The sequence below is a fragment of the Rhineura floridana genome, chromosome 16 (genome assembly GCF_030035675.1).
Source record: "Rhineura floridana isolate rRhiFlo1 chromosome 16, rRhiFlo1.hap2, whole genome shotgun sequence".
NCBI lineage: Eukaryota > Metazoa > Chordata > Lepidosauria > Squamata > Rhineuridae > Rhineura > Rhineura floridana.
The window spans coordinates 37,403,660-37,429,046 of NC_084495.1; the positions used below are offsets into that span (position 1 = coordinate 37,403,660).

At 43.7% G+C, this 25,387-nt stretch overlaps 1 protein-coding gene across 6 annotated transcripts; it reads right to left on the reverse strand.

The window, feature by feature from the left end:
* Nucleotides 1-10,009: 10,009 nt before the first annotated feature.
* Nucleotides 10,010-23,882, reverse strand: MOSPD1 (motile sperm domain containing 1). 6 transcript variants are annotated; one of them, XM_061598529.1, is made up of 7 exons: nt 23,662-23,882; nt 23,130-23,206; nt 17,027-17,284; nt 16,773-16,848; nt 13,459-13,682; nt 10,706-10,867; nt 10,010-10,368 (listed from the first exon to the last, which is right to left on the reverse strand). In XM_061598529.1, the coding sequence occupies exons 3-7, from the start codon at nt 17,178-17,180 to the stop codon at nt 10,337-10,339; spliced, it is 648 nt and encodes a 215-aa protein (XP_061454513.1). In that variant the 5' UTR covers nt 17,181-17,284; nt 23,130-23,206; nt 23,662-23,882; the 3' UTR covers nt 10,010-10,336. The 6 variants fall into 6 exon arrangements, with proteins under 6 accessions (XP_061454513.1, XP_061454512.1, XP_061454510.1 ...); XM_061598528.1 differs by lacking the exon at nt 23,662-23,882 and adding an exon at nt 23,506-23,655; XM_061598526.1 differs by lacking the exon at nt 23,130-23,206.
* Nucleotides 23,883-25,387: the final 1,505 nt, after the last annotated feature.

Genomic DNA, 25,387 nt, shown 5'->3' on the forward strand with positions numbered 1-25,387 from the left:
ATAGATGCACGCACACACTGTTGGAGGGATTGTAAACACTGAGGTCAGAAGGAAATAAAATGCAGAAAGTACAGAAACAGTGATAAATTATGCAATCAACAATGATCATGAAGTGGACTGTTGTCCACAAAAGGTTGTGCCAAAATACATTCTTCAGTCTTTGTTGATTTGTCTGTGAAAGGCTGTCATGGCCCCGTCAGAGGACTCCTCAGATGAGGACGACTCGGGAGTAACAGCAGCAGACCCAGGAGCAGCAGGAGACACGGAGGAGCCTCCTGAGAATCCAGCTCCTTCTGCCCCTCAGCTGCAGAGCACCCCAGGGACAGCAGAGGCCCTGCAGCCAGACACAGACAGTGAACAGGATACTCCCCCCTCACCTGCAGAACGTAGACAGCAGAAGGTCAGGCAGAAGAGAGGCAGGCCTGTCTCCTTAAGGCCCAAACGCTGAGGGCTCACACCTGCTGTCCATCCTGCTCTTTATAAGGCACACCTTGGCTGCAGCTTGTTGCTGACTACAATGTCAGGCGTGGCTTTGTGTAGACCTAGTTTCCCTGCAGCATCTCTTTGACTGACCTCCTTGGCAATTGATCCCGGACCTCCACTGACCTCGCTTCTGGACTTCTGACTCGGCAAGTATGCTTTGGATAGGCCTGGCAGATTTACAACCCGACTACTGGCTAAGGACTTTCCTTCCCTGCCAAAGACCCAGGAATTTCCAGCCCCTCCTGACACTGCTGATGCAGTGTAGAGCTGACACTAACATGCCTACCTTTCTAGAAATTAACAGTGGTGTGAGATGAGGGCTGCACTCCTATCCACACTTCCTAGAAAGGAACTGCTGTTGAATACCGTATTGTATTGTTTATTTAATATATTTATATACTGATTAATACTTAAGACAGTCTTTGAGCAGTTTACAAAGTAACAAATACTAGAAAGAGAGTGGGGACCCTCTGGTCTTCCAGATGTTTCTGAACTACAATTCCCATCGTCCCTGGCCGTGGCCATGCTTGCTGGTACTAATGGGAGTTGTAGTTCAACGTTAGCCGGTCAAAGGTTCCCCACATCTGCTTTGTCATTTTAGGCAACAAGTTGTGTCTTGTTTGGCAGGCATTTAAAAGAGGAGAGACTTGATGGTGACTGCTATTGGTAACTGTTCTTCAGTGATCTGCTATACGTTTTTCAGGATTATTTTATGGATTTTTAAAATCTGTTTGCCTCTTGTAAACCCCCTTGTGGCCTGTGTAAAGGGTGGTATCTAAATTATCTAAATAAATAAATCATCTAAATAAACAAAAGGAATGTGTAGTGCTGCTAAGCAGGGCAGGCTTACTGGTTGCCAATGCATTCTTGTGGAGTAGATGGATAGGAGTCTTTCTGCTATGTGTTTTCAGGGCTATGGCTGGCTGGAGCAATGGTCGAAATTTCATCTGAGCCCTTGCCCTTGGGTCTAGATTCAGTATACCAGCCAATCTAAATGCTTACTATTGTTCTAGATCAACATTTTTCACACCCTAGCCTAGGGGTTCCTCAAATGAGTGTCAAATCCTGGCAAGAAGGAACCTAATGTAGTCTTGAAAGGGAACTACTAGAAAAATAAGAAAAACCACGGACCATCATGCAAGGTACTGTGTATCTAAGCACAGTAGATGCTCTGCAGATGTTATTGATCTGCAGCTCCCATCAGTCCCAGCCAGCATAGCTAATGGTCAGGGATGATGTCGTTGAACAATATCTGGAGGGCTCCACATTGGCTACCTCTGACTTTGTTATGTGCCTTCAAGTTGATTTTGACTTATGGCGACCCTATGAATCAGTGACTTTCAAATAGCATCTGTTGTAAACCACCCTGTTCAGATCTTGTAAGTTTAGGTTTGTGACTTCCTTTATGGAATCGATCCATCTCTTGTTTGGTCTTCCTCTTTTTCTACTCCCTTCTCTTTTTCCCAGCATTATTGTCCTTTCTAGTGAATCATGTCTTCTCATGATGTGTCCAAAGTATGCTAACCTCAGATCATTTTAGCTTCTAGTGACAGTTCTGGTTTAATTTGTTCTAACACCCAACTATTTGTCTTTTTCGTGGCCCATGGTATGCGCAAAGCTCTCCTCCAATGCTACATTTCAAATGAGTTGATTTTTCTCTTATCTGTTTTTTTCACTGTCCAACTTTCACATCCATACATAGAGATCGGGAATACCATGGTCTGAATGATCTTGACTTTAGTTTTAAGTGATACATCCTTGCATTTGAGGACCTTTTTTAGTTCTCTCATAGCTGCCCTCCCCAGTCCTAGCCTTCTTCTGGTTTATTTCTGACCCCTGACTTAGAGGATGATAATTGGAAATGGGATGTTCAGAGATAAGTTCTTTAGTACCCTGGACAGATCCTAAGGAAGAGATGACATGGTGAGTACTAACTGAGCTCTTATATAGTCCCTAGACATGACTCCTCAGACCCCACACCCTAGGTAGAGAATGAAGATCCTTAAAGGGCAGACATCTGCTCAGGAGCCTGCCACTCTCGTTGTTTTCCCATTACCTCTTCTCAGATATGCTGCCTGTGGTGGTAAGCAGACTCAGTGCAACTAAAACCCTTGGTGGTGAGGAGGATAGTTCCTTGGTAGTGTCTGGATAGGGGGCTGCTTCAAGATGGTGCTTGAAACCTGTAGTCTTTACCACTTCCTTGTAACGTAACAAATGTGTGTTCCAGATTGATGGGAATGCATTTTTAGTCAATGCACCTAACCAATTAACTGACTACTAATTGGGAGTCCTCTTTGGAAGTGATCTTGGATGTGGAGGAGATGAAGGCAAGGTGGAGCAGGCCCCAGGCCCAGATTGCAACGAAGTGGAAGGAGAACGTCCTGACAGAGCAATGGGCCTCTCCCCTCTGATGTACTCTGTCTTCCCTTGTGGCTGCAACATGCATGCCCTTATAGTCATGCAGAAGAGTGCCTCAGAAGTGGCTTCCTAGGGGCCTCTGCGTGTAAGAAGATTTTGTCAAAGTGAGGGAGCAGATAGATGTGAGGAGTTGACCTAAGTTGTTAGCCGGACCCTCAAACCCAGGAGCTCATAGAATGGAGCTGGGGGAGGGGGCAGGAGAAGAGGTCCAAACAAGATATTTTTATATGGGAGCAAGGCTACATTCAGAGCAAAAAATGGGGGGGGGAAGAGACCATTTTGCATCCTTAGTGGTAGCTGTTAACATTTAATGTATATGTACAGCCTACCTCTGTTACTTTCCTGGTATGTGCAAGCCTCTCAGTCGCCTCAGTTGCCTTCTTATGCTGCAGTATCTTTGCAACTTGAGGTTAGAGGTGCTGAAGAGACATGCCTGCTACAGTGAAGAGGCTGCAACCGAAATGAAGGAATGCAGGGAAAGATCTGAAGAATGGCTTCAGGAACTGAAGGCGCTACAGCAGGAACAGAAATGAGTGGATCAGCAGCTGTTGCTGCCAGCTGTGAACCAGAAGACAAAGAAAGCAGCAGAACAAGATATGTCGGTATGATGCTGTGCATGCACACCCTACACCTGGCCTGGCCTGTGCTCTGATTTAGAATGGGCATTGGCTTTAACCTCTCCAGAGCGCTGGAGATGGGCGATGCAGGACAGGGGCTGCAAACCTTTTTGGGGGCAGTGGGCATGTTTGCAATTTTGAGAGACTGCGGTTGGCACCAGTCACAAAGTGGCTGCAACAAGGGAGGTGGTGTAAAACGGCAACCACATCTCAAAGGAGAGAAAAAGAGGGAGGGCCAGCAAATGGTGCAGGTAAGCTGCTGCCCCCAGCAGCCACCCTCATCAATGGGGAGAAAAGGCATCCACATCAGCCAGAAGTATGCTTAGCTTATAGAGAGATCGTGGCAGTTTTTCTCTCTTCAGAGAGTGGGTGCCCATTCCTGCCATCCGATGAACCATGGATAGCAATGTAGCGGCAGATTCAGAAGTGCAGAGTCCCTTCATGTTAGTCAAAGCCATGCCTCTCCCCACTTTTTTGCTGCGGGTTTGAGAATTACATCCTTGTTAATACCTTCTCCCACAACAACAGACATCCCTAGGAGGAGAGTGTTAGCTACTGAGAAGAATCTTCTCAGTAGCTGACTCACCTTCTTTCACTCTGATTGGCTCCAATCAGCAGGAAAGGACGAGGAAGAGCCCTAGGAGCCAATAAGTATGAAAGAATATTAGCTACTGAGAAGATTCTTCTCAGTGGCTAACACACTGCCCTTTCACGCTGATTGGTTCATAGGATGCTGGAGACATAGGGACCCTGCTCCCAAAGAAGTAGGCGGTCTAAGCCGTCCCCCCCCCGACACTGGACGGTACACCCGTGACCATGGACATGTTTAAGGGGGCATGTTGAGTGGAGGAGAGGTAGAGCCAGTGCAAACAGTCAGAGCAAACAGTCTCTTGTTCTTGTGGATTTCTCAGGGAATATTTACTGAGACCTTTTAGCGGCACTGTAGTAAATAGTGGCAGGCACACTGGTGCATCCACCCACCCACCCATTGGCAGCCTTTGACACAGAAGCTACTTCACTGACTGACATCTTGAGTACCTCTGTGCAGATTTCCCTAGTTGTGATTTTGAGGTGGGCACTTTTAAGAATGATGATTCCATGCAAAGACGGGAACCGAAGAAACGCCCTTGCACTGAATTGGACCACTGGTCAATTTAGCTCAGTATTGTCTACACTGACTGGCAGTGGCTCTCCCAAGTTTCAGGCATGAGTCTCTCCCAGCCGATCTGGAGACGCCATTGGGGGGCTGAACCTGGGACTAGCTAAAGATAGCAAAGGGCGGGTGGCTGAGGCCTGAGCTAGATGTTTGAAGGAACATGTTCTCAGTCTGGATAGATTTTTATAATTGGTTTTAAACTTGTAACCGGCTTGGAACCCATTTGGGCAAGTAAGCGGAGTATAAATAGATTAATAATTCCATTCTTGATGTTCCTTTTGTTTTCCAAAATGCAGGCATAATAACCACCTCTTCAGAACATGCTTCTGGTTCTTCCTTGGCACCAGCAACGTGAACTTGATTTTGGGTTGGGCATTCCCTACTCAGCCCACTTGGAACCCTTAAACTGGGGATGTTTGGGATGGGGCCAAGGCCACCTGACTCTAGCGTGTGCCTTGTCACCAAGCTATAAGTACCCTCTTGAGTTTGTTTGGAGGAATAAATAGCACTAAATGGATTTCCTTCTCTCTCACCTTTCAATCTAGGCCCAGCTGCATAAAAAGGCTGAATCGCAGAAGGGAGAAATGGAAGGGAGAAATGGTAAAGCTGATATGGCATCTAATAGAAGAGAATGAGCAGCAATTCTAGTCCACAAAGGTTGGTTTGTAATTTTTCTGTTAATCCATTTTTGAAAAAATGTGGAACTAAGCACAGCACGTTTTAAAATAAAGATACCCATTGTGTTCACTGCACACAGGTGTTGATGTGTATTCTGAACTGAAAACTTAGAAAAATGTTTCTGCTGGTTACTGTAGCTGATGGCATTAGCCCTTCAGCATCTGTACTCCATGACTGCAGTTGGCTAGGGAATAGGTCTGAAGAGCTGTACCTGCAAAGACCAAGCCAGGCCTGGCTGAATAATCCTTTTGTTGAATAAAGAAACCACACTCACTCTGTGAAAGAGATAGTCTGTGCCAAGACACAGCAGCTCTTTAAACAAGGGGCTTGGATGCTGCTGCATTAGATGCTGGTGCCCTCTAGATATTTTGAACTACACTCCTACGCCAGCTCATCTGTCCTGATGGAACCTGTTATCCCATACATCTGGATGGTACCAAGGCTGCATGCACACTATAAAAGTAAAGCATATTTCCAGCAAAGTATCCTGAGAACTGCAGTGTGTTGAGAGTGCTGGCAATTGTAGCTCTATGAGAGGTAAACTACGGTTGCCATGATTCTTGGGGTTGGGGGGAATAATGTACTTTCTGATGTGTACATAGCCCAAGTCTGCAATGAAAAAATGGAAATGGACTGCCTTCAAGTCGATCCCGACTTGTGGCGACCCTATGAATAGGGATTTCATGGCAAGTGGTATTCAGAGGGGGTTTACCATTGCCTCCATCTGAGGCTAGTCCTCCCCAGCTAGGGCCTGCTCAGCTTGCCGTAGCTGCACAAGCCAGCCCCTTCCTTGTCCACAAGTGCCAGCTGGGGGGGCAACTGGGCCCCTTGGGACTCTGCAGTTTGCTAAACTGCCTTGAATTGGGTTTTGTGCTTTAGTTGTTGCTTGAAATCAGCAAGGACTTCCTGACCATACGAGCTGTTCAACAGAGGACCTGACTGCCTTGGAAGGTGGTGAACTCTCCTGTGTCATTAAGCAGAGGCTGGAAAACCACCTATCAGGGATGCTGCAGTTATGGATTTCTGCAGTGGTAGGGAGTTGGACTAGATGACCTTTGAAGCACCTTCCAACTCTGATTCTGTCTTATGATTTGACACTACAGTAGGACCCCTCTCATACAGCAGGTTCCATTCTAGACCACCGCTGTAAAGCGAAATCCACCATAAAGCGGAAACCATTGACTAACATTGTCTAAAATGGCACCCGACGCCCAAAAAATGCCATAAAAGTGGAACAAGCGCCGTAGGAGTGGGGCCTTTCTGCAATTGACAACCACTGAATCAGTGGAACACTGCAAAGTGGGGCCCTACTGTATTTTAGGCCTTGAGGCTGAGCAGTTAAAGGTTTATTAAACGTAATTAACCAAATAATTAAGTACCTGTTAATACTATTTTTTATTTCTTCAAACCTTGCTTCCTTTTACACAAGACAGGGAAAAGTGCAGTTCCACTCAGTTACTCCACTTTAAACGCTATTACCCAATTACTTTTCTTTTGCACCAGCGCTGGAGAAGACGGTCTTTCTGGTTGGTCTAAGCCAGGGGTAGCCCCTATGATGTCCTCCAGGTGCTATTGGACCCCAGCTCCCATCAACCCCAGTCAGCATTGCCAACGGTCAGGGATGATGGGAGTTGGAGTCCAGCAACATTTGGAGGGCACCAGGCTGGCTGCCGCTGGTCTAAGCCTTCTATTTCCTCCTTTGTGTCACACTGGAAGCCTGTAGCGATTCTTTTTTTGTCAAGACGATTGTTGCCTGATCCTCTGCCATCTGGCCTTTGCAACTCCTTCAGCCTCCCATGCCAGAGACTGCCCAGTATTCCTCTCTCACCATCTACTTCTTGTCCTCTGGCAATGTCACTTGTGGAATGTCACTTGTCAGTGTAAAATTTCCTTTCCCAGGGAAGCCTTTAATTAAATCCAGATCCTTATCACCCTAAAGCAGACTAATCTCTGCCAGATGGGCGTCTAACAAATCTAATAAATAATACTAATACTAATACTAAAGCAGAGTCTGTGCCCACATTGTTTCCTCTTATTAGTGAGGGTGGAGGGGTAGGCATAATCTTATGCATATGGTGAAGTTGCCAGCGCTTTTAAATCCCATTGATATAAGCATGTGTCCAATCTCATATTGAAATCAAAACAGCTTCAGACAAGCATCAGTCAAAGGATTTATATTGCCAACCCTTCCATCCCGTAAGGAACTTCCAGCATGGCTGAGTTTGGCTAGATAAACTATGGATATGCACACTTTTCATGAAGCCTTAGGAACAAACACCCTTAGTCCCAATGGCCTAGTGCAATTAAATTGTGTAACTGCAATACTTGCATATTCTTCCCAGATTCACCCCTGCCTCTTTTCTTCCCTTCCTCCGTTGTCTCCCTTGTATCAAAGCAGATGTGCTTTGAGAACTCTTAGATTTTAAAAGTGAACTATAAATTATCTTAAATTAGTAAGACAAATAAGGACATGGAGGCAGCAGGCTAAAAGTGGAGCTAATATTCTCTGCATGTTTACTCTGAAGAAATGCTTACCACTGAGTTCAATGGAGCTTTCTCCAAAGTATTCAGCAATAGGATCGTAGTGTTAGTTGAGTAAGACTAGTCTGGCCGAACAATTTTTAGAAGTCTGTTGTGGTGTCATGTAAGTATTCAACAACATATCAATGTAATAATTTTGCCAGTTGGTCATTTCACGCACCAGATACAGTAGCTGCTAGCCTGGTTTATTTCATCAGATTCCAAAAGAGTGGAAAGTCTGTACTTCTATTCTCACACTAACCCGCCCCCCTTTAAACCAGCTTTGCACAATTAGCCAAGTTTATAGCAATCTCTACTGGCACTAACACTTAATATAGTAAGCAATATAATCAATGGATATGCTTCCATTGGCAAACTGAAGAATGGAAGCAGGGAGGAGAGGCTGGAAGGAATCTGCTTCAAACTAAATCACCAACCCTCAAATTAATTGGTATATACAGTTACAAGATTTATTTATTTATCTTCTATCTCGCCTGTCCTCCCAGGGGCCCAGATATAGTGGTAGTAGGAAAGGGGATAGGGTCTGAGATACAAATGATCTGTAAGCAAAGAATCTACCTTCTGCTATGTATGAACTGACCTGAACTGCAGGTATTGGTAAGAATGGGGGGGGGAATCTGTTGCAGATTTGTTAGAGACAAATTCATTCAGCATAGTTAAGATGATTGCAAAGGCCTACTTCTGAGAGTAAAAACTTGTCCTCTTTTCTCCTATTGTAAAGAGAACACCAGGGGACAAAACAGTTGTGCTATATGTTACTTCATCACTCAGTAAACAAGATCTGTTGGGCAACTTGTATGCAAGGACTTCATGAGGCACTTTGGTCCGAGCTGGAACATGTGATGTAACATTTTACTACCTTCCTCTTGCTCATAAAAGCAAGTTTATGGCTAGTCACACAAAACAACTGTAACCCTATGTCAAAGGGCAGGCTCTGCTCTTCAAAGCTCAGACTTGAGCGTGTCAGGATTCTAAACACATTTCCCCACACGCTCTTTCATGGTAGCTTTGATGCTCTGGCAGAATACAAGGAAACCATTTTCAAAGTGATAACTTATCACTGGGTAAAAAGCTTGGGAAGATGGCAATCTATATTTTTGAAACTTTTGCATAGTTTCACCCCTCTTATCAGTTATCCTGGTAAGCTACCAGCTGGTAAAGTAGTTGTCGGAGTTCACATGGCATGTTGCACCAGGAACTCTTTCTATTATTTTGATCTTCCCTTCTCATCACCCTGCACAAATATTTTGGTAACATTGTTTTACCAAATCAACCTCACTGCAGCAGCTGATTATTTTTCTGCTTTCTATGGATAAACAGAGTTGAGCCACAATACTCAGAGTGATGGTAGGGAAAGGTTTAATTTTCCAAAACATTTTTTTACACAGCTCAAAGTGCATCAGACCTTTTAAAAAACCTTGTTGGATGAGAATGAAAGAACCAAGAACACAGTGGTAACCAGGTCCAGGTAAGGAAACAGGAAGGTGTTTCTTTCAAACTAGACAAAGGAGATCTACCAGAGGATGCCAAGTAGACAATAACTCATCTTCCATGGATGAGTAACACAAGAGATAAAAGTATACAAACTGTAGAAATAAAATCTCCAATGTCAGTTTCTTGCAAAAAAAAAGGGGGGGGATCAAAGCACATATTTAAGTTACACACATGTTGGTAAAGAGGCTTTGTCTTTGCTGCTATACATAATCAGGTAGATAGTACCAATCAAGGGAATGTTAGCCTCCACCCTCCTGGCAAAGTGGCTTGTGTACCAAGTTTTTCCTTGTTATCAAGGTAAGCATCAATATATAGGTATTGAGGCAATATGTTTGACAGAAACAGATACCGTAGCTGAGAGTAAAAGCCCTGTCTCCCACATGGGTGCAGAATATCCATGAACTATTTCCCTATGTAAACAAGATACTGTCTTGGTTCCCCCCCCCCTTTAAACAGTTTTCACTGTCATATGACCAGCTTTGTACTCAGTCATCTTGGTATTTATCTGTATATAAAGTCACTTAGCGCTAACCGCAATACTTACAGGCATGGAGTAGACAAATGAACATTGCAGATGCAACTGCAGGCTCTTATGGTGATCAAACACTGATGTGAACATGAATTTAAAATCAAAGTATTAATTTAATAAGATTTTTATACAGTAGACATAGATATAAAAGTTTCTCTGGATTCATTTCACAGATATTGTCACTGAACAATTTTATAGCTGTCTGTAACAAAAGCACCTCTGAGCGCTTGAGTCTTTTCAGTTAAACATAGTTAAAACTTGGCTTTTTTGTTTAAAAAAAGGTACTGTAAATCACTGAATTGTTTTTGTAGCATCTTAATGAGCCAAATGGGAGTCAAAGGCAGTCCATATTCATGATGTGAATTTATAACACAGTAAAAAAGAAAAGAATAAAATCTTGACATCCAATTAAATTATCACTCATGTTCTCAGGATAACCATGGTGATGAGACCTGAAAGAATTAAAGAACAAATCAGCTGTTATTTTAGTTTAACTTGAGATATAACCGACACTGAGAGGTTTGGTGTCTGTGTGGGTGCATACAAAAGCCTGTTCCTATCAACCCAAATGAATGTTTGTTAATATTTATGTAACATTGTTTACACAGACAACTTATCTACATACCAACATTGAACTATCAGGTAGCTCAGATTTGCTTTCTGTTTTAATATTTGTGTTGTGCTGGCATGGCATCATGCAACTGATTAATTATCATATTTTACATATTTGTATTTTTTCATTCAAACAGGCACAAATTCCATAACGCAACCAAAAAAAAGGATGCATACCTAATACATAAGCAGCTACTAACTTTTGATTCACACTTAAGTGGAGGTAGAGAGGCACCAGGGAATCAGCTTCCCCCAGTGTGGGAAGCATGAGAGCTGCAATGCACACGATTCCCAGGAAGACTGTGAGTAAACTAGGCCCTGATGAGGCAATTCTGTTTTCTGGAAAAAGGAAAGACATTCAACATTAACTTCTGTCCCTGGAAAACTGGTAGAAAGTATTATTAAAGCTAGATTAACTAAGCACATAGAAGAACAAGCCTTGCTGAAGCAGAGCCAGCATGGCTTCTGCAAGGGAAAGTCCTGTCTCAGTAACCTATTAGAATTCTTTGAGAGTGTCAACAAGCATATAGATAGAGGTGATCCAGTGGACATAGTGTACTTAGACTTTCAAAAAGCGTTTGACAAGGTACCTCACCAAAGGCTTCTGAGGAAGCTTAGCAGTCATGGAATAAGAGGAGAGGTCCTCTTGTGGATAAGGAATTGGTTAAGAAGCAGAAAGCAGAGAGTAGGAATAAACGGACAGTTCTCCCAATAGAGGGCTGTAGAAAGTGGAGTCCCTCAAGGATCGGTATTGGGACCTGTACTTTTCAACTTGTTCATTAATGACCTAGAATTAGGAGTGAGCAGTGAAGTGGCCAAGTTTGCTGACGACACTAAATTGTTCAGGGTTGTTAAAACAAAAAGGGATTGTGAAGAGCTCCAAAAAGATCTCTCCAAACTGAGTGAATGGGCGGAAAAATGGCAAATGCAATTCAATATAAACAAGTGTAAAATTATGCATATTGGAGCAAAAAATCTGAATTTCACATATACGCTCATGGGGTCTGAACTGGCAGTGACTGACCAGGAGAGAGACCTCGGGGTTGTAGTGGACAGCACGATGAAAATGTCGACCCAGTGTGCGGCAGCTGTGAAAAAGGCAAATTCCATGCTAGCGATAATTAGGAAAGGTATTGAAAATAAAACAGCCGATATCATCATGCCGTTGTATAAATCTATGGTGCGGCCGCATTTGGAATACTGTGTACAGTTCTGGTCGCCTCATCTCAAAAAGGATATTCTAGAGTTGGAAAAGGTTCAGAAGAGGGCAACCAGAATGATCAAGGGGATGGAGCGACTCCCTTACGAGGAAAGGTTGCAGCATTTGGGGCTTTTTAGTTTAGAGAAAAGGCGGGTCAGAGGAGACATGATAGAAGTGTATAAAATTATGCATGGCATTGAGAAAGTGGATAGAGAAAAGTTCTTCTCCCTCTCTCATAATACTAGAACTCGTGGACATTCAAAGAAGCTGAATATTGGAAGATTCAGGACAGACAAAAGGAAGTACTTCTTTACTCAGCGCATAGTTAAACTATGGAATTTGCTCCCACAAGACGCAGTAATGGCCACCAGCTTGGATGGCTTTAAAAGAAGATTAGACAAATTCATGGAGGACAGGGCTATCAATGGCTACTAGCCGTGATGGCTGTGCTGTGCCACCCTAGTCAGAGGCAGCATGCTTCTGAAAACCAGTTGCTGGAAGCCTCAGGAGGGGAGAGTGTTCTTGCACTCGGGTCCTGCACCTGGTTGGCCACTGTGAGAACAGGATGCTGGACTAGATGGGCCACTTGCATGATCCAGCAGGCTCTTCTTATGTTCTTAACATTATAGAAGGGTACAGTATTTCAACTTCCATTGGCTTTCCCCTTTAATCTCTGTTCTGTCTTCATACCCAGAGCCACGACAACAAGCTGTTAAGATCACAACTCAGCAGCAGTTCTAATAGCTCACTTTTTTAAGAAGGGAAAAAATATGGATAGCTTTAGCCTCATTCCCCATGAATTTGTCTACCAATAGTTGCTAGCCCCAACAGCTAACCTATCATGATGGCTATGTTCTGCCTTCACAGTTGAAGGCAGAATTCCTCTGAATACCAGGTGCTGGGAATTGCAAGTGGGGAGGGCACTTTTGCACTCTGGTCCTGTTTGCAGGCTTCCCAGAGGCATCCAACTGGCTACTGTGAGGACAGAACGCTGAACTAGATGGGCCTTTGGTCCGAAACAACAGGGCTCTTCTTATGTTTGTATATAAAAACATATATCCTCTGCACCACCTTAGAACATAAAAGCATCTCAGTTGGGTCAGCCCAAAGGTCCCTCTGGTCCAGCATCCTTCCTTTCATGGTGGCCAAAGAGACACCTCCGAGATGCTACAAGGAAGGCATGAAGGCAACAGACTCTCCCAGAGTTGCTCCCCAACAGCCCTACAGACAACTGGCTAACATCTGTTCATAGGCCTCTCACCCTATGACTTTGTCTTATCTCCTTGTAAAGCCACAACCACATCTTGTAGCAGGGAAATCCATAAACCAACATGCATGTGTGAAGAAGTACCAAAGGGCAGGTGGTGCCTTTAGTAGTAGGAGAAATTTGCTTGGCCTGCTTTCGCAGCAGACTAACCTGATTCAATGTTCTCAAACATGCTTGCAGATCTGAACACAATCATTAGTTGTACAATGGTCAGCTTCAATACCTGTACTGTACCAGGTACGCTGGCTGCCAATGTGTTTCCAGGCCCAATTTAAATTGCTGGTTTTAACCTTTAAAGCCCAAAATGGTTTGGGCCTGACGGACCACATACAGCCGTACCCGATATTCAAAGGTTTTAGTGTGTTTTTAGTGCTTTTGTTTGCCACCCTGGGCTCCTACTGAGAGGAAGAGCGGGATATAAATCCAATAAATAAAAGCAAAGAATTCCATATATCCAGCTACCTGGCTGACACAGAGTCTGCTCAAAAAAGACACTTTCCGTCAGGTGCTCCTTTATCCTCTTTTCTTCCTCTTCCTTCTGCTGCTGCTCTTTCGCAGTAGGGAGCAGAGTAGCAATGACCTCTTTCCTCCCCAATGCTTTCCTTTGGCTTTGTTCAGAGACCTGGAGCCGAAATTTGTCTATCACGCCATAGTGGCAAGGCCGAACATCTCGGTGGCGAATCACACTGTAATGCAAGCAAACCTCATGATTGTTATGCATGTTCTTAGAGAGAACAAAAAAAGACACTGGGAAACAACTGGGAAAAAGCCCACAGCAGCGCAGCCGTTTTTGATGAGGTCATGAACAGCCACATTTTTCTGTCAACAGTTTCACCCTTGCTCTATGGCTTCATTCATATACACAAGGGCAAGCTTCAGCTTGTGCAATTCCTCCTCCTCCTCGTTGATGAGTTTGGAAAGTTTGCTTCACTTTTAGATCAAATACAGGTGTCACATCTGAATCCGAACAGACCCTGGTTAATCTAAACTATTGTTTGTTTCAACAAACAAACTTTAAACCAAAGGTTATGAAGCTCATTTGTTTCAACAAACTGTACTAAATGAAGGAGCATAGGAAGCGGCCTTATACAAAAGTCAGAACACTGACCAATTTGCTCAGTGTTGTCTACACTGACTGGCAGCAACTCTCTGGGGTTTCAGACTGGGGACATTCCTAACGCTACTTGCAGATGCCACAGATTGAACCTAGGACCTTCTGCATGCAAAGCAGGTGCTCTTCCACTGAGCTGAAGCCCTTCACTCCCATTAAATAAAGTTTAACATTTGGACATTATGCTAAACTGTAAAGTGGAAACTTCCAATCTCCCCTTTGCAGACACATCAGTAGGAGGAGTGTGGCTCATCCTCCTTGTGCTAAACCATGGGTTAATATTACATGCAAATGCAGCTCATGTCTCTTGTGCATTTTATTTAGCACCTTGCTCATGGGAGCAATTTTTCAGGAACTGACTTGTGTGCCTTCACTCCCAATTCCCAAGTTTTACTGAAAGCTTGTAGAATTTGAGCTACTCTTAGCTGTCAACTTCATATACTAGATCTTAGGGACAGCCCAACCTGTTCCAGAACCTCAGAGCAAGTTATATCATTCATACTAGGAGGTAGAAAATAGTTGCCCTGGAACAAATGTGGGAGTAAAGAACCTCATTGGGGTCAAGATAGAACTGGATAAAATGTATGAAGGCCATCTTGGATTTCTTTTCTAATGCTTCAGTGGTGGCATGCTAGAGTGAGGAAGGTTCTTTGTCTCTCCATTGCAATGGTAGTGTGGAGATTCCCCCCCCCCCAACACACACATGAAGTTCTGCTCTGTCATGGAACATTGCTACAAACAGTGTAGCATGCAAGATAGCATGGAAATGCACCAAATAAAATATCCCTTTTATTTAATGGGCTCTTGGGGGGTAACTAAGAAAAAATTGTTGGGTTGACCCAAAACAGGCTTTCACTCCTCATGAAATATTTTGCCTCCATTTCAGGTATCTTTGGGGGGCATTCAAGAACAAGGGGAAAATTTTCACCTTCTTTAAATTGGCAAATGCCACTTTAAAAAGGTGATCCACAGGCAGATGTCTTGGCTAGCGGTTTATCAAAGAGAGGGAAGGGATCTGATTTTGCGGTGAAATGTGGTATTTTCTAAAGGAATACTGTTTTTGAAGAAAACTTCATATTTGGCTGCATAAAACAAATTGCATGAAAATTCAGCACAGCCCTAGAATATTGAGTCAGATAGTTTAGTAATCTTCAGCAGCATGTGGCTTGTTTCAGTTGGGCCTATTTGCTCTGGGTGGTGCAGGTTCTCTCTGTTTTATGGCTCTGTGGAGAATCAATACATCCTGATATAAGTCGTACAACAGGAGCGGGGGAGCCTTTTTCAGCCCGAGGGCCACATTCCCTTCTGAGCAACCTTCCAGGGGCCACATGCCAGTGGTAGGCGGCGCCAGAGGCAAAAGCAGGGACAGCAATGAATATAAGCTTTCCCTTTGTACAGTACAGTGTAGTGGTTTCCACACTCTCAGACACACCTCTCTCTATCCTCCATCCAGGCAACCAAGAGGCCTTCTCAAGAGTTCAAGGGCACATCCCAGCAAGGCAAAAACACTCAAGGAGAGGGTGGAGCAAGGCTGGTGAGGGGTGTGGCCTGGAGACAGTACCAAGGGCCAGTTAGAGGCCTGGAGGGCTGCATTTGGCCCCCAGGCCTGAGGTTCTCCACCCCTGTTGTACTGAACGGTATGAAAAGATGTAATTGATAATGTTTTCCATAAAAAAGTAAACTATTATACAAATAGTTACAGTGTCGGAGGAAAAACCAGGTAGCCGTTAGTCTCTAGCCTTAGACGCAATGTATGTGTGGCCTTCTGTTGGCAACCTTGCAAGATACAGCAGAGCTGACACAGGTGCTAGGTAGAAAGCAGTCCCCGCTGCCTGAAGGGTTTATAGTTATGCCACTGCAACATTAGAAGCCCTCCACTTTCTATACCGGACAATCAAAGAGGAAGGCCCAAAGGTTAATTCCTTTGTTCTGTCTCCTTTGTCCCTGTAAGCTCTCTTCACCTAACCAACAATCTTCTGCAGCCCCAAGACAAACTGGGAACTGAGCCGAAACAGACCGTCTAGCACTTCAAATCCAACTCCTGCCCAACCTACCACACCTCCTCATGGCTAGAAGCAGAGGAAATAACCTTGAGCAGGGTTGAGAAGAAAAAGAAAAGAATAATGAGAGGGTAATAGGGCCTAAACAACTCCAAAAGTTAATCTCAGCTTTCCCTGCAACAGATGCAAACTCTTCCACTCCCTACCACCACCACCACCATTATTTATTTATATCACACCATCTAAGCACATGGTGCTTGCAAAGGACAGGTATGACACGTATCTATCCCAGCAACCTAACCTGATCTGAGACAGACACAGGGAAACTACAGAGGAAAGGGGAAAGGCTCCACAATATCATGGGATTGGGGAGATGCAAAACCCTTCCTATGTGAATTCAACATTTAACAAACCTTTCCAAAACATACACCAAGCTGTGTGAAATAAAAGGTTGTGCCACATCAGCCTTCTTCAACCTGGTGTCCTCCAGGTGTTGCCAGACTCCAGCTCCTATCAGCCTCAGCCAGTATGGCCAGTGGTCAGGAGTGATGGGAGTTGTAGTCCAGCAACTCCAGGAGGGCATCAGGTGGGGGAAGGCTGAGCTGTGGTAACTGCCTTGCAGTTGCTATTCATTAGGAACCAGCAAAGAAGCTACTTTTACTTACATATCAACGCAGCATTGAGGCTTCACAGCACCTGCAGCATCCACAACAACATATTTATTTGGAGTTGTACAAAGGACTGAAACGAAAGAAAACTGGCAGTAATAAGACATGAGCCAATCACAAGGCATGAGCACATCCAGAAGCTGAAAGCCTATCAATAATTTATGCTGCCTACCATTTTTCCGTATTCAAAAAGTTACTACAATTCCACCCCCCCCAAGCAACCCTTAAACAGAACTGAACCCGAGACTCACCTTTGAATTTTAAGGCAAATTCATAGGGATTATAGAGAGTCAACACCTGTTTGTGTGTTGACTGGTCGTCAGCATAAAATATAAGCTCAGTGGGAAATACAAAGACAGGAAGATTTCCTTCCACTAACTCTGGCTGTCTTTTTTGTTGCTGCATTGGCACAGAGTCCTCCTTGCTGCACCTTCTGCTCTTAGGATGGCTTCGTCTCCACAGACTGTTTGCTCAGAGTAATTTAAGAATCTGAACGCATTGTGGCAACCCTGTAGGTGAAAAGGGAAACAGCAACGGTAACTGCTTCTGTTTTCATACAATTATAGCTAGATGGGCCATAAATCAATATACAGAAACAAAATTAACCATTCAGCTGAATTAATCATTTGGAGGCTCTTCAAGCCTTTCAACTAGCACAATTCTGCTCTGCTTGGACTTGTTATTCTTGGACTTGTTATTGAAAGTTTTTTGGGGGTAGGCATTCACACATGCATGCTCCTGGTCACAGCCACGCGTAAGTGCTTCAGGACATAAAGGATCCAGTCTATTGTGTATGAGCACCACCAAATTAAAAAAAGGATATAGGCAAAAGACTTCCTAATTGTAGCAATTTCAGTTTTCAGTCTGGTCATAACAAGTTTTCAATCTGAAAAGAAGGCACATAAAACATTAAATAGGATGAATAAAAGATGCGTCACTACTGTCTCGTGTACAGTGTGAGGGTTGCTCTTTTTTATCACATTTGTCTGAGTTATATTGACGTTATAATTTGATACCAAAATAACAGCTGTCCCAAGTGTGGCTTCCTTAAGACCTTCTAGATTTCCATTTTGATTTCTAAAATCTCAGTCCACCTAAAAATAAAGAAGGGCCCACAAGACACTCAACTATAAAATTAAATGTTTATGTGCCAATCCAATGCTTTCTGACTGAACTGAGATCATAAAATCAACTTTCTATAGACCCATGCTAAGATGTATTCAGAACTCAGTACTACGTCACATATAACGAACAAGGAGGCAATAAGGCTTGAAGCTTTTTTAAAAATCTAATATTGGGTTTTTGAAATTTTTAACAGGAACTGGTAGGTTACATGATTAAGAGTCAGGAGTGGACCATGGTTTTTATGTTGCTCACCAATGCCACAGGTTAACTTCAGAGATGACATCAGACTAAGGATCCTTGCACCACACATTGCAAATTTGCTACTTAATTCCTAAAAGATATGCCCTTTTAACACATGAACCCAGACTATGGTATGCAATTATCACACTCGAGTTTTTCACCATGTGTACTAGTTGTGTGTGCTTGTGTGTGTGTGCGTGTCTTTTTAAACCAAAAACAAGTTTCCCAATGACTGAATGCACAGCAACCAAAATAATTTAATTGCCAAATTGATGATTTATTAAAAGTATTTATATCTATCTGTATAAAAGTATTGATCTTATTTTATCTGTATAAAAGCATATATATATCTGTCCCAAAGATTATATATAATAATGATTAAAAACAACACAGATAAAAATACCAATTAAAATAAAACAAGACCAGAGAGTGGAACTGAAAACCCATCAAAAGTCAAGTGAAACAAAACTTGCTTTTTACAGCCAGCCTGAAGCTAGACAAAGATGGGGCTAAACTAACCTCCCTAGAGAGGAAATTCCACAATTGGGGTGCTGTTATAGAAACAACCTGTTCCTTGTACCCACCAACTAAGCCTCTCTTGGTGATGGGACGTACAACAGGGCATCTGATGAAGACTACAAATTTCAGACAGGCTCATATGGGAGGAGACAGTCTTTCAGATACGCTGCCCCCTCAAACTGATGATCTATCTTTGGCTTCCATGTTATGTTCTACAAGGCAGTGTTTGAGTAGAAATTTTGTAATGCAGAAAGTAGTTCTTAATCTCACATTGACAACAGAGTTTGTGTATACTGTGGATTAGTTATTCCAGCACTACATTCTCAGCCAAGTTAGAATTCTGGAGGTGGCACACCAGCAACGTGTAATCTGGAACTTGTGTAATTCTCGGAATTTTGGTCACTTTTTTGGTCTCAGAATAGATGAGTAAGATCTGCAATTACTTCACACAGCTTGCCTAATTACCAGGACTCAACTCTTCATGTGCTACTGGTAATTTATATTCACTGCCTGGTTCAAACACACAAGGGACATTGCTAAGTCTATCCTGGAACTATGCCAGCTCATGACAGCACAAGACCATCACAAAAGTTTCTGGTATCACATAAATAAATAACTCCAGGAAAAGCCAATAGTTAGAGTGCAACAAACCAGTCTGTAGAGGTAACATTGTCAACAATGTGTTTCTCTCATTCTACCTATTTTGGGGGGTGTAGACTTACAGAGAAACCACCTCTGAATACCTCTTACCATGAAAACCCTATGGATATATCCAAAAGATTCATAGGGTCGCCATAAGTCGTAATTGACTTGACGACATATAACAACAACAAGACATACAGGGCAATTTTATACTAAGATGCGAAATCACTATGTCAGTGGAACAGCCACCATACATGACACACACTCAGCCTGGGGGAAGTGGGGGAGGAATGGAGAAACACACAAGAAGAAATGTAAAAATGGAATTAAAACATGCCATCAGTGTTCCTGACTACTCTGCCAGTGCCCACCAGCCAGGGGCTGAGCTGGCGATGATGCCCACATGCCACCCACACACGGATGCAGCCAATCAATGACAGGGGCAGGCCCCTAGCACATCACCTGCATTACTGCACTCACACACAACAGGACACCAACAGCCACCACTCTATCCCTTAATGTCACAGTCAGCAGCAACCCCATTGCTGATCACCCTCGGCAGCACTCCTATAGGCAGGGGTTGGAGTCATTTTATGCTCCTCAAAAACACTTGTGAGGACAGACAGACACACACACAAGACATGAAGGCTGGAAAAAAACTGGAAAAATTCAGAAACAAAGGGTTTTTTTCTAAGCCTTTTTTGTTTTTTTCTGAAAAATTGAAAAAATGAAGAAAAAATGGATTACAGAATGTTTTACTTCAGCATGATGAATAAAATGTTTCATTGAATCTTGGTCCCCTTCTTTCTCTCAGTTCTTTTTATGGGAATGGATGCTTTATGTCTGATTGACACTGTGGAGGACTAGCAGAGACATAAATAATTTTCTTTGTTATTAATGTTGATGGTTTCTTTGGTTTTTTTTTTATTGTTTTTTGCCTGCTCCTCATAAACTGGCAAAACAAAAGAGGTTCCTTACAGTTCAGGTGTTCCTTACAGTTCAGGATCTTGTAGATCCATTTGTTACCAAAAAAAAGTAAAAATTAAAAAAAGTAAATTCAATTTGTAATAATTGTTTGAGTAAAATGTATTTTAATATACCAAATGTGATAATTTTATGACAAACCAACTTGTACATAATTACATTTGATGTTCCTGAAGTAACAAAGTGACTTTCAATCTGCAAAAAGTGCTAATATTGCTTTTTTTCAATTTTTCAAAAAATTTCCATTTTTTTCTGGAAAAACAACACAACTAGTTTTCTTCCATGGCTTCAAAATTTCTGGAAATTTTACATCTCTAGCTGTGGATATAATATATGTTGACTTCTACAAAGCTTTTGACAAAGTACCCCATGATATTCTGATTAGCAAGCTAGCTAATGTGGGCTGGATGGAACAACTGTCAGGTGGATACACAGTTGGCTGCAGAATCATACTAAAAAGAGTTCTTATCAATGGTACCTTCTCAAACTGGGGAGAGGTAACAAGCGAGGTATCGCAAGGCTTAATCCTGGGCTCAGTGCTCATCAACATTTTTATTAATGACTTGGATGAGGAGGTGCAGGGAATGCTTATCAAATTTGCAGATGCTACAAAATTGGGAGGGATAGCTAATATCCTGGAAGACAGAAACAAAATTCAAAGGGAGCTTGATGGGCTGCAGCATTGGGCTGAAAACAACATAACGCACTTACCCCTGTTAAATTTCAAAGTTCTAAACCTAGGAAAAAGAAACCAAGTGCACAGTTATAAGATGGGGGATAGTTGGCTCAGCAATACTACATGAGAGAAGGGTCTTGCAATTGTTGTTGATCACAGCTGAATATGAGCCAATGGTACGATGTGGCTGCACAAAAGGCAAATGCTATTTTAGGCTGCATTAACAGAAGTATAGTTTCCAAATCACATGAAGTATTGGTTCTCCTCTATTCAGCACTGATTAGGCCTCATCTTGAGTACTGCATCCAGTTCTGGATGCCACACTTTAAGAAGGATGCAGACAAACTGGAACAGGTTGAGAGGAGGGCAACAAGGATGATCAGGGGATTGGAAAGAAAGCCCTGTGAGGAGACACTGAAAAAACTGGGCATGTTTAGCCTTGAGAAGAGAATACTGACGGGAGATATGGTAGCACTCTTCAAGTACTTGAAAGGTTGTCACACAGAAGAGGGCCAGGATCTCTGCCCCAGAGTGCAGGACACAGAATAATGGGCTCAAGTTGCAGGAAGCCAGATTTCGGCTGATCTCAGGAAAAACTTCCTGTTAGAGCGATATGACAATGGAACCAATGACCTAGGGAGCTGGTGGGCTTCTCAACACTACAGGCATTCAAGAGGCAGCTGGACAGCCACCTGTCAGGTAGGTTTTAAGCTGGATTCCTGCACTGAGCAAGGGGTTGGATTTAATGGCCTTACTGGCCCCTTTCAACTTTACTATTCTATGATTCTGTAAAAACATGATCATATATATGTGATTCAGAAGTATATGGAAGGCATATGATAGGCTTGACAGCTGCTGGCTCCAACAGTGATTTAACAGCCCAATTCTATGGATATTTAAGTCAGTTCCACTGCATTCAGTAGATTTTCCTATGGTATATTGGATTACAGCCTCTGTGTGTAGCCTTCAGCACACAGAAACTAAATATGTTATTATTTATGGCCTAATTCAGGATCACATGCTCTCTAGCCCCAAAAATCTCTTTCAGGACTCAGAAAGGTTAAAGTCTTACATAGTTGACGTTACTGTAAAAAAGAAAAGATGTAACAGGGCTTGGGGATAATAAATAATCATTTTTCTGCTTGTCGAACCAAATAATTGTTAGAGACACAACTACAGGAACACATAGCAGTTATTCACAACACTTGTGCCAATTAATCCTCAAAATTACACAAGCATAACATTATTTGTGCCAGAGGCAACCCAGCACACACACCCAGGAAGTTGTACTCGACTGATTGTGATGCCACATTTGCGAATCATACTCCATCGTTCTTGGAAGCCAAATGGTTTACAGGAACTTGAGGATCAACTTGGATTCTTTTCCTCTCATTCATTTCCTCATTTTAAAATTAACTGTGCTCTCTATTTCCAGGAAACTAAGTACATCCCTGCAGATGAATTTCAAGTACATCTGACAGGGACAAGGAATCCAAGAAATGAGTTGGAGACAAATTGAACTGCATATCGGAGGGAATGGAAGGTAACATTAATATGTTACTCTCTAGCCTAGCACCCCGACAAAATGCAACCAAGTCACATGATGTTGTTTACAGCAGCAGGGGATAATTTCCAGATCTGTCAAAACAGCAGCCAAGAAGTGAAGAGGGGGGAAGAGATGGAACAGGGAAAAAATGCAGCATCCAACCTTCAGATCAAGATGTATCATGCCAAATCTCATAGACTCCCCTAGACTCTGATACCCAGCAGCCCTTCTCAGTGAGGTTTTAGCTCTGCAATCAATGATGACTTTATTTTTAACAGGGCTACCAGACATCTTGCACTTGTTAAGGGTCATCCCTTATGCAACTCCGAGAACTCCACCATGAGAGAATTTGCCGCTTGAGCAACTCCACATACATCTTTGTTTAGAAACAAACACAACACAACATTCCAAATCCTAGTTCCCCCCAACTCCATACAGATTGCTTATTAGAAAACAACTTATGTAAAAGAACTATTAATAAGGATCTCTATTTTTCTCATGAGAATACATGATTCACTAGAAAAGACAATAATGCTGGGGAAAACAGAAGGGAGTCGAAAAAGAGCAAGGCCAAACAAGAGATGGATTGATTCCATAAAGGAAGTCGCAGACCTGAACTTACAAGATCTGAACAGGGTAGTTCAAGACAGATGCTCTCGGAGGTAACTGATTCATAGGGTCGCCATAAGTAGTGATTGACTTGAAGGCACACAGCAACAACAACAAATAAAGGTAAGGGAGCAAAGGCTCAAACTGTCTGACCCTAAACGCCAACCCTAGCCCCCTCCCACTGCAGCCATGACCTCCCAGGAGACTTCCAAGTCACAGCCCTCTCCCCACCTTACACAGACCCAATTAGCCCCTGCTCAATTTAACTCCTCCCCTAACCTTCCTGGCAACACCGTAGAGTGACACTGCCATAGTGACGCCTGATCAGCCCCTTCCCCAAATTTGGACCCCCCTGTATTTCTGAGGGATATTTCACTCCCTTCTTTTACCTCACAGGTAGGAAATGCGTCCCCCTCCCTGAGTTTCTCCTTCCCTCTTTCGCCTATGTGTGGGTGTGGGGGGGGCCAGGGTCGAAGGTGGCCCCTCCCCTCAAGGGCGGTGGCCCCTCCCCTCAAGGGCAGCGCCCCCTCCCTGCCCTCATTCACCCCCTTCGGCCAGGCCCGCCGTCTCCTGGCTCTTTTGTCAGCAGCAGAGGAAGCGCCGCGTCTCTCGCTCTGGCTCCGGCTCTCCCTCCACCTCCTCAGCGGGCCGGCTCTCTGCGCGCCGATTTCCCCACCCCCTTTACGTCACTAGCTGCTATGGCTGCCGGGAATGCGGAGGACTCCGGCCGAAGCGGGAGGCAAATGCAGAGAAGGAAAGGTGACAAAGAGGAAAAGCAGAGCGCGCATGCGCGGCGCCTATTCGTGACATCATCACTCCCTGCGGAGTCTTTCCCTCCCCCGTCGGCGCCGACCTCTGGCCTGGCCAGAACCTTTCTAGCGCGTGCGCAGAAAGGAGGCGGCTGCCGACTCGCTCTGGCCTGCCCAGTCAGTTACTGCAGTAGGAACAGCGAGCAGATGTTGCTGAGGGTGCGCATGCGCGTTTCCCTCATAAGGCCTGTCAACTCAGAGAGCGCGCGTTACGGCCAGTTCATAACGGCTGCTGTTGAGAGGTCCTCTTATAGCCCCCAAGGCCGGTTTTAGGACCAAGCAGAAAACCGAAAGGATGGTGCCCACCCCTACAATAGTCAAAAAACAACACTAATAAACGTGCACACACGTTTCTATTGTTAAAAACTTACAACCCACCTTATTTTCACAAACGTGGCACAACATTAAATTATATCACAATACTCATTCCAAATACACTTATGTAATCTCCAAAATATCCCATCTGTCACATAAATAAATGACCAAACAGGGATAGGTTTTGAGTCTTCCATGGTAATCCAGTGTAATCTCTTATGTGCGGTGGATTCATTATTTGAACATTTTCCCTCCTTGATAATGCGGACCATTATCAAATCTGCCACAGCCAGAGGCCGCTGCCTCATTTTACCTAATGAGAAGGCTGGCCCTGCACCACCCAGCCCCAAAAGACAGCTGGCAGCAATCTCTCTCCTTGTTGTGCCCTCCTGGGTACTCTACCCTAAGGGGATGAGCCAGAACAAGGACTTTTGCCCCCCAGCATGCTATTCCAAGGGGAAGGCCTATGCACAATGGCCTGGGGCTGGGAGTTAAGCTTCAATGAATTAAAGCTCAGCTTAAATGGGATGCTAAGCATGTAAGGCGAACTGAGCCACGTTGGTGTTCTGCATGGCTGTAAAGTTTCACGTTTACATGGTACCCTTTGCAGCTACATGTGTATAGGGGGATAGCAGCATGCCTGTGTGGTACTTACCCAGGCCAGCGGCAAGGCAAACTGGTTTTGATTTAGGAACATAGAAAGCAGCATTATAACAAATTCTGTATTCAGCCTAGATTCTTAAGAGTCTCAGGCAGGCCAAGGTCTTTCCCATCACCTGCTCCCTGCTCCTTTTTTAACTGGAGATTATGAAGATTGAATTTAAGAATTTCTGCATGCAAAGTGCGTGCTCTGCCACTGACAAATAGACTGTCCCAAATTACATGTTTGGCTGCATAGAGTGTTGTACAGAAACAGTATTGTTTGCATGCCTGATGTCACATTTAAATCAAACCTCCATGGAACTTGTCTGTGAATTCACAGAACCAAACTGGCTGGTGTCAGGGACTGACTTCTTGGGGTAAAGGCTGAGGCCTCAGTGGCCTGATAGGGCTCACCACAGCTTAGACCCGCCTGTGACTGTTCTCAGTGCCATTGCTACTTGCTGGCTCACCCACTTGCTTGAGGAAGTGTTTTAGATCTGCAGAA

Excerpts from the sequence above, each read along its gene's own strand:
- MOSPD1 (XM_061598526.1), bottom strand. The coding sequence starts at position 17,180 with ATGCAGCAACAAAAAAGACAGCCAGAGTTAGTGGAAGGAAATCTTCCT. Across the intron at positions 16,849-17,026 it reads ATTTGCCTTAAAATTCAAAG|TCCTTTGTACAACTCCAAAT; the intron begins GTGAGTCTCGGG and ends CTTTCGTTTCAG. Across the intron at positions 10,369-10,705 it reads AGTAGCTGCTTATGTATTAG|GTCTCATCACCATGGTTATC; the intron begins GTATGCATCCTT and ends TAATTCTTTCAG.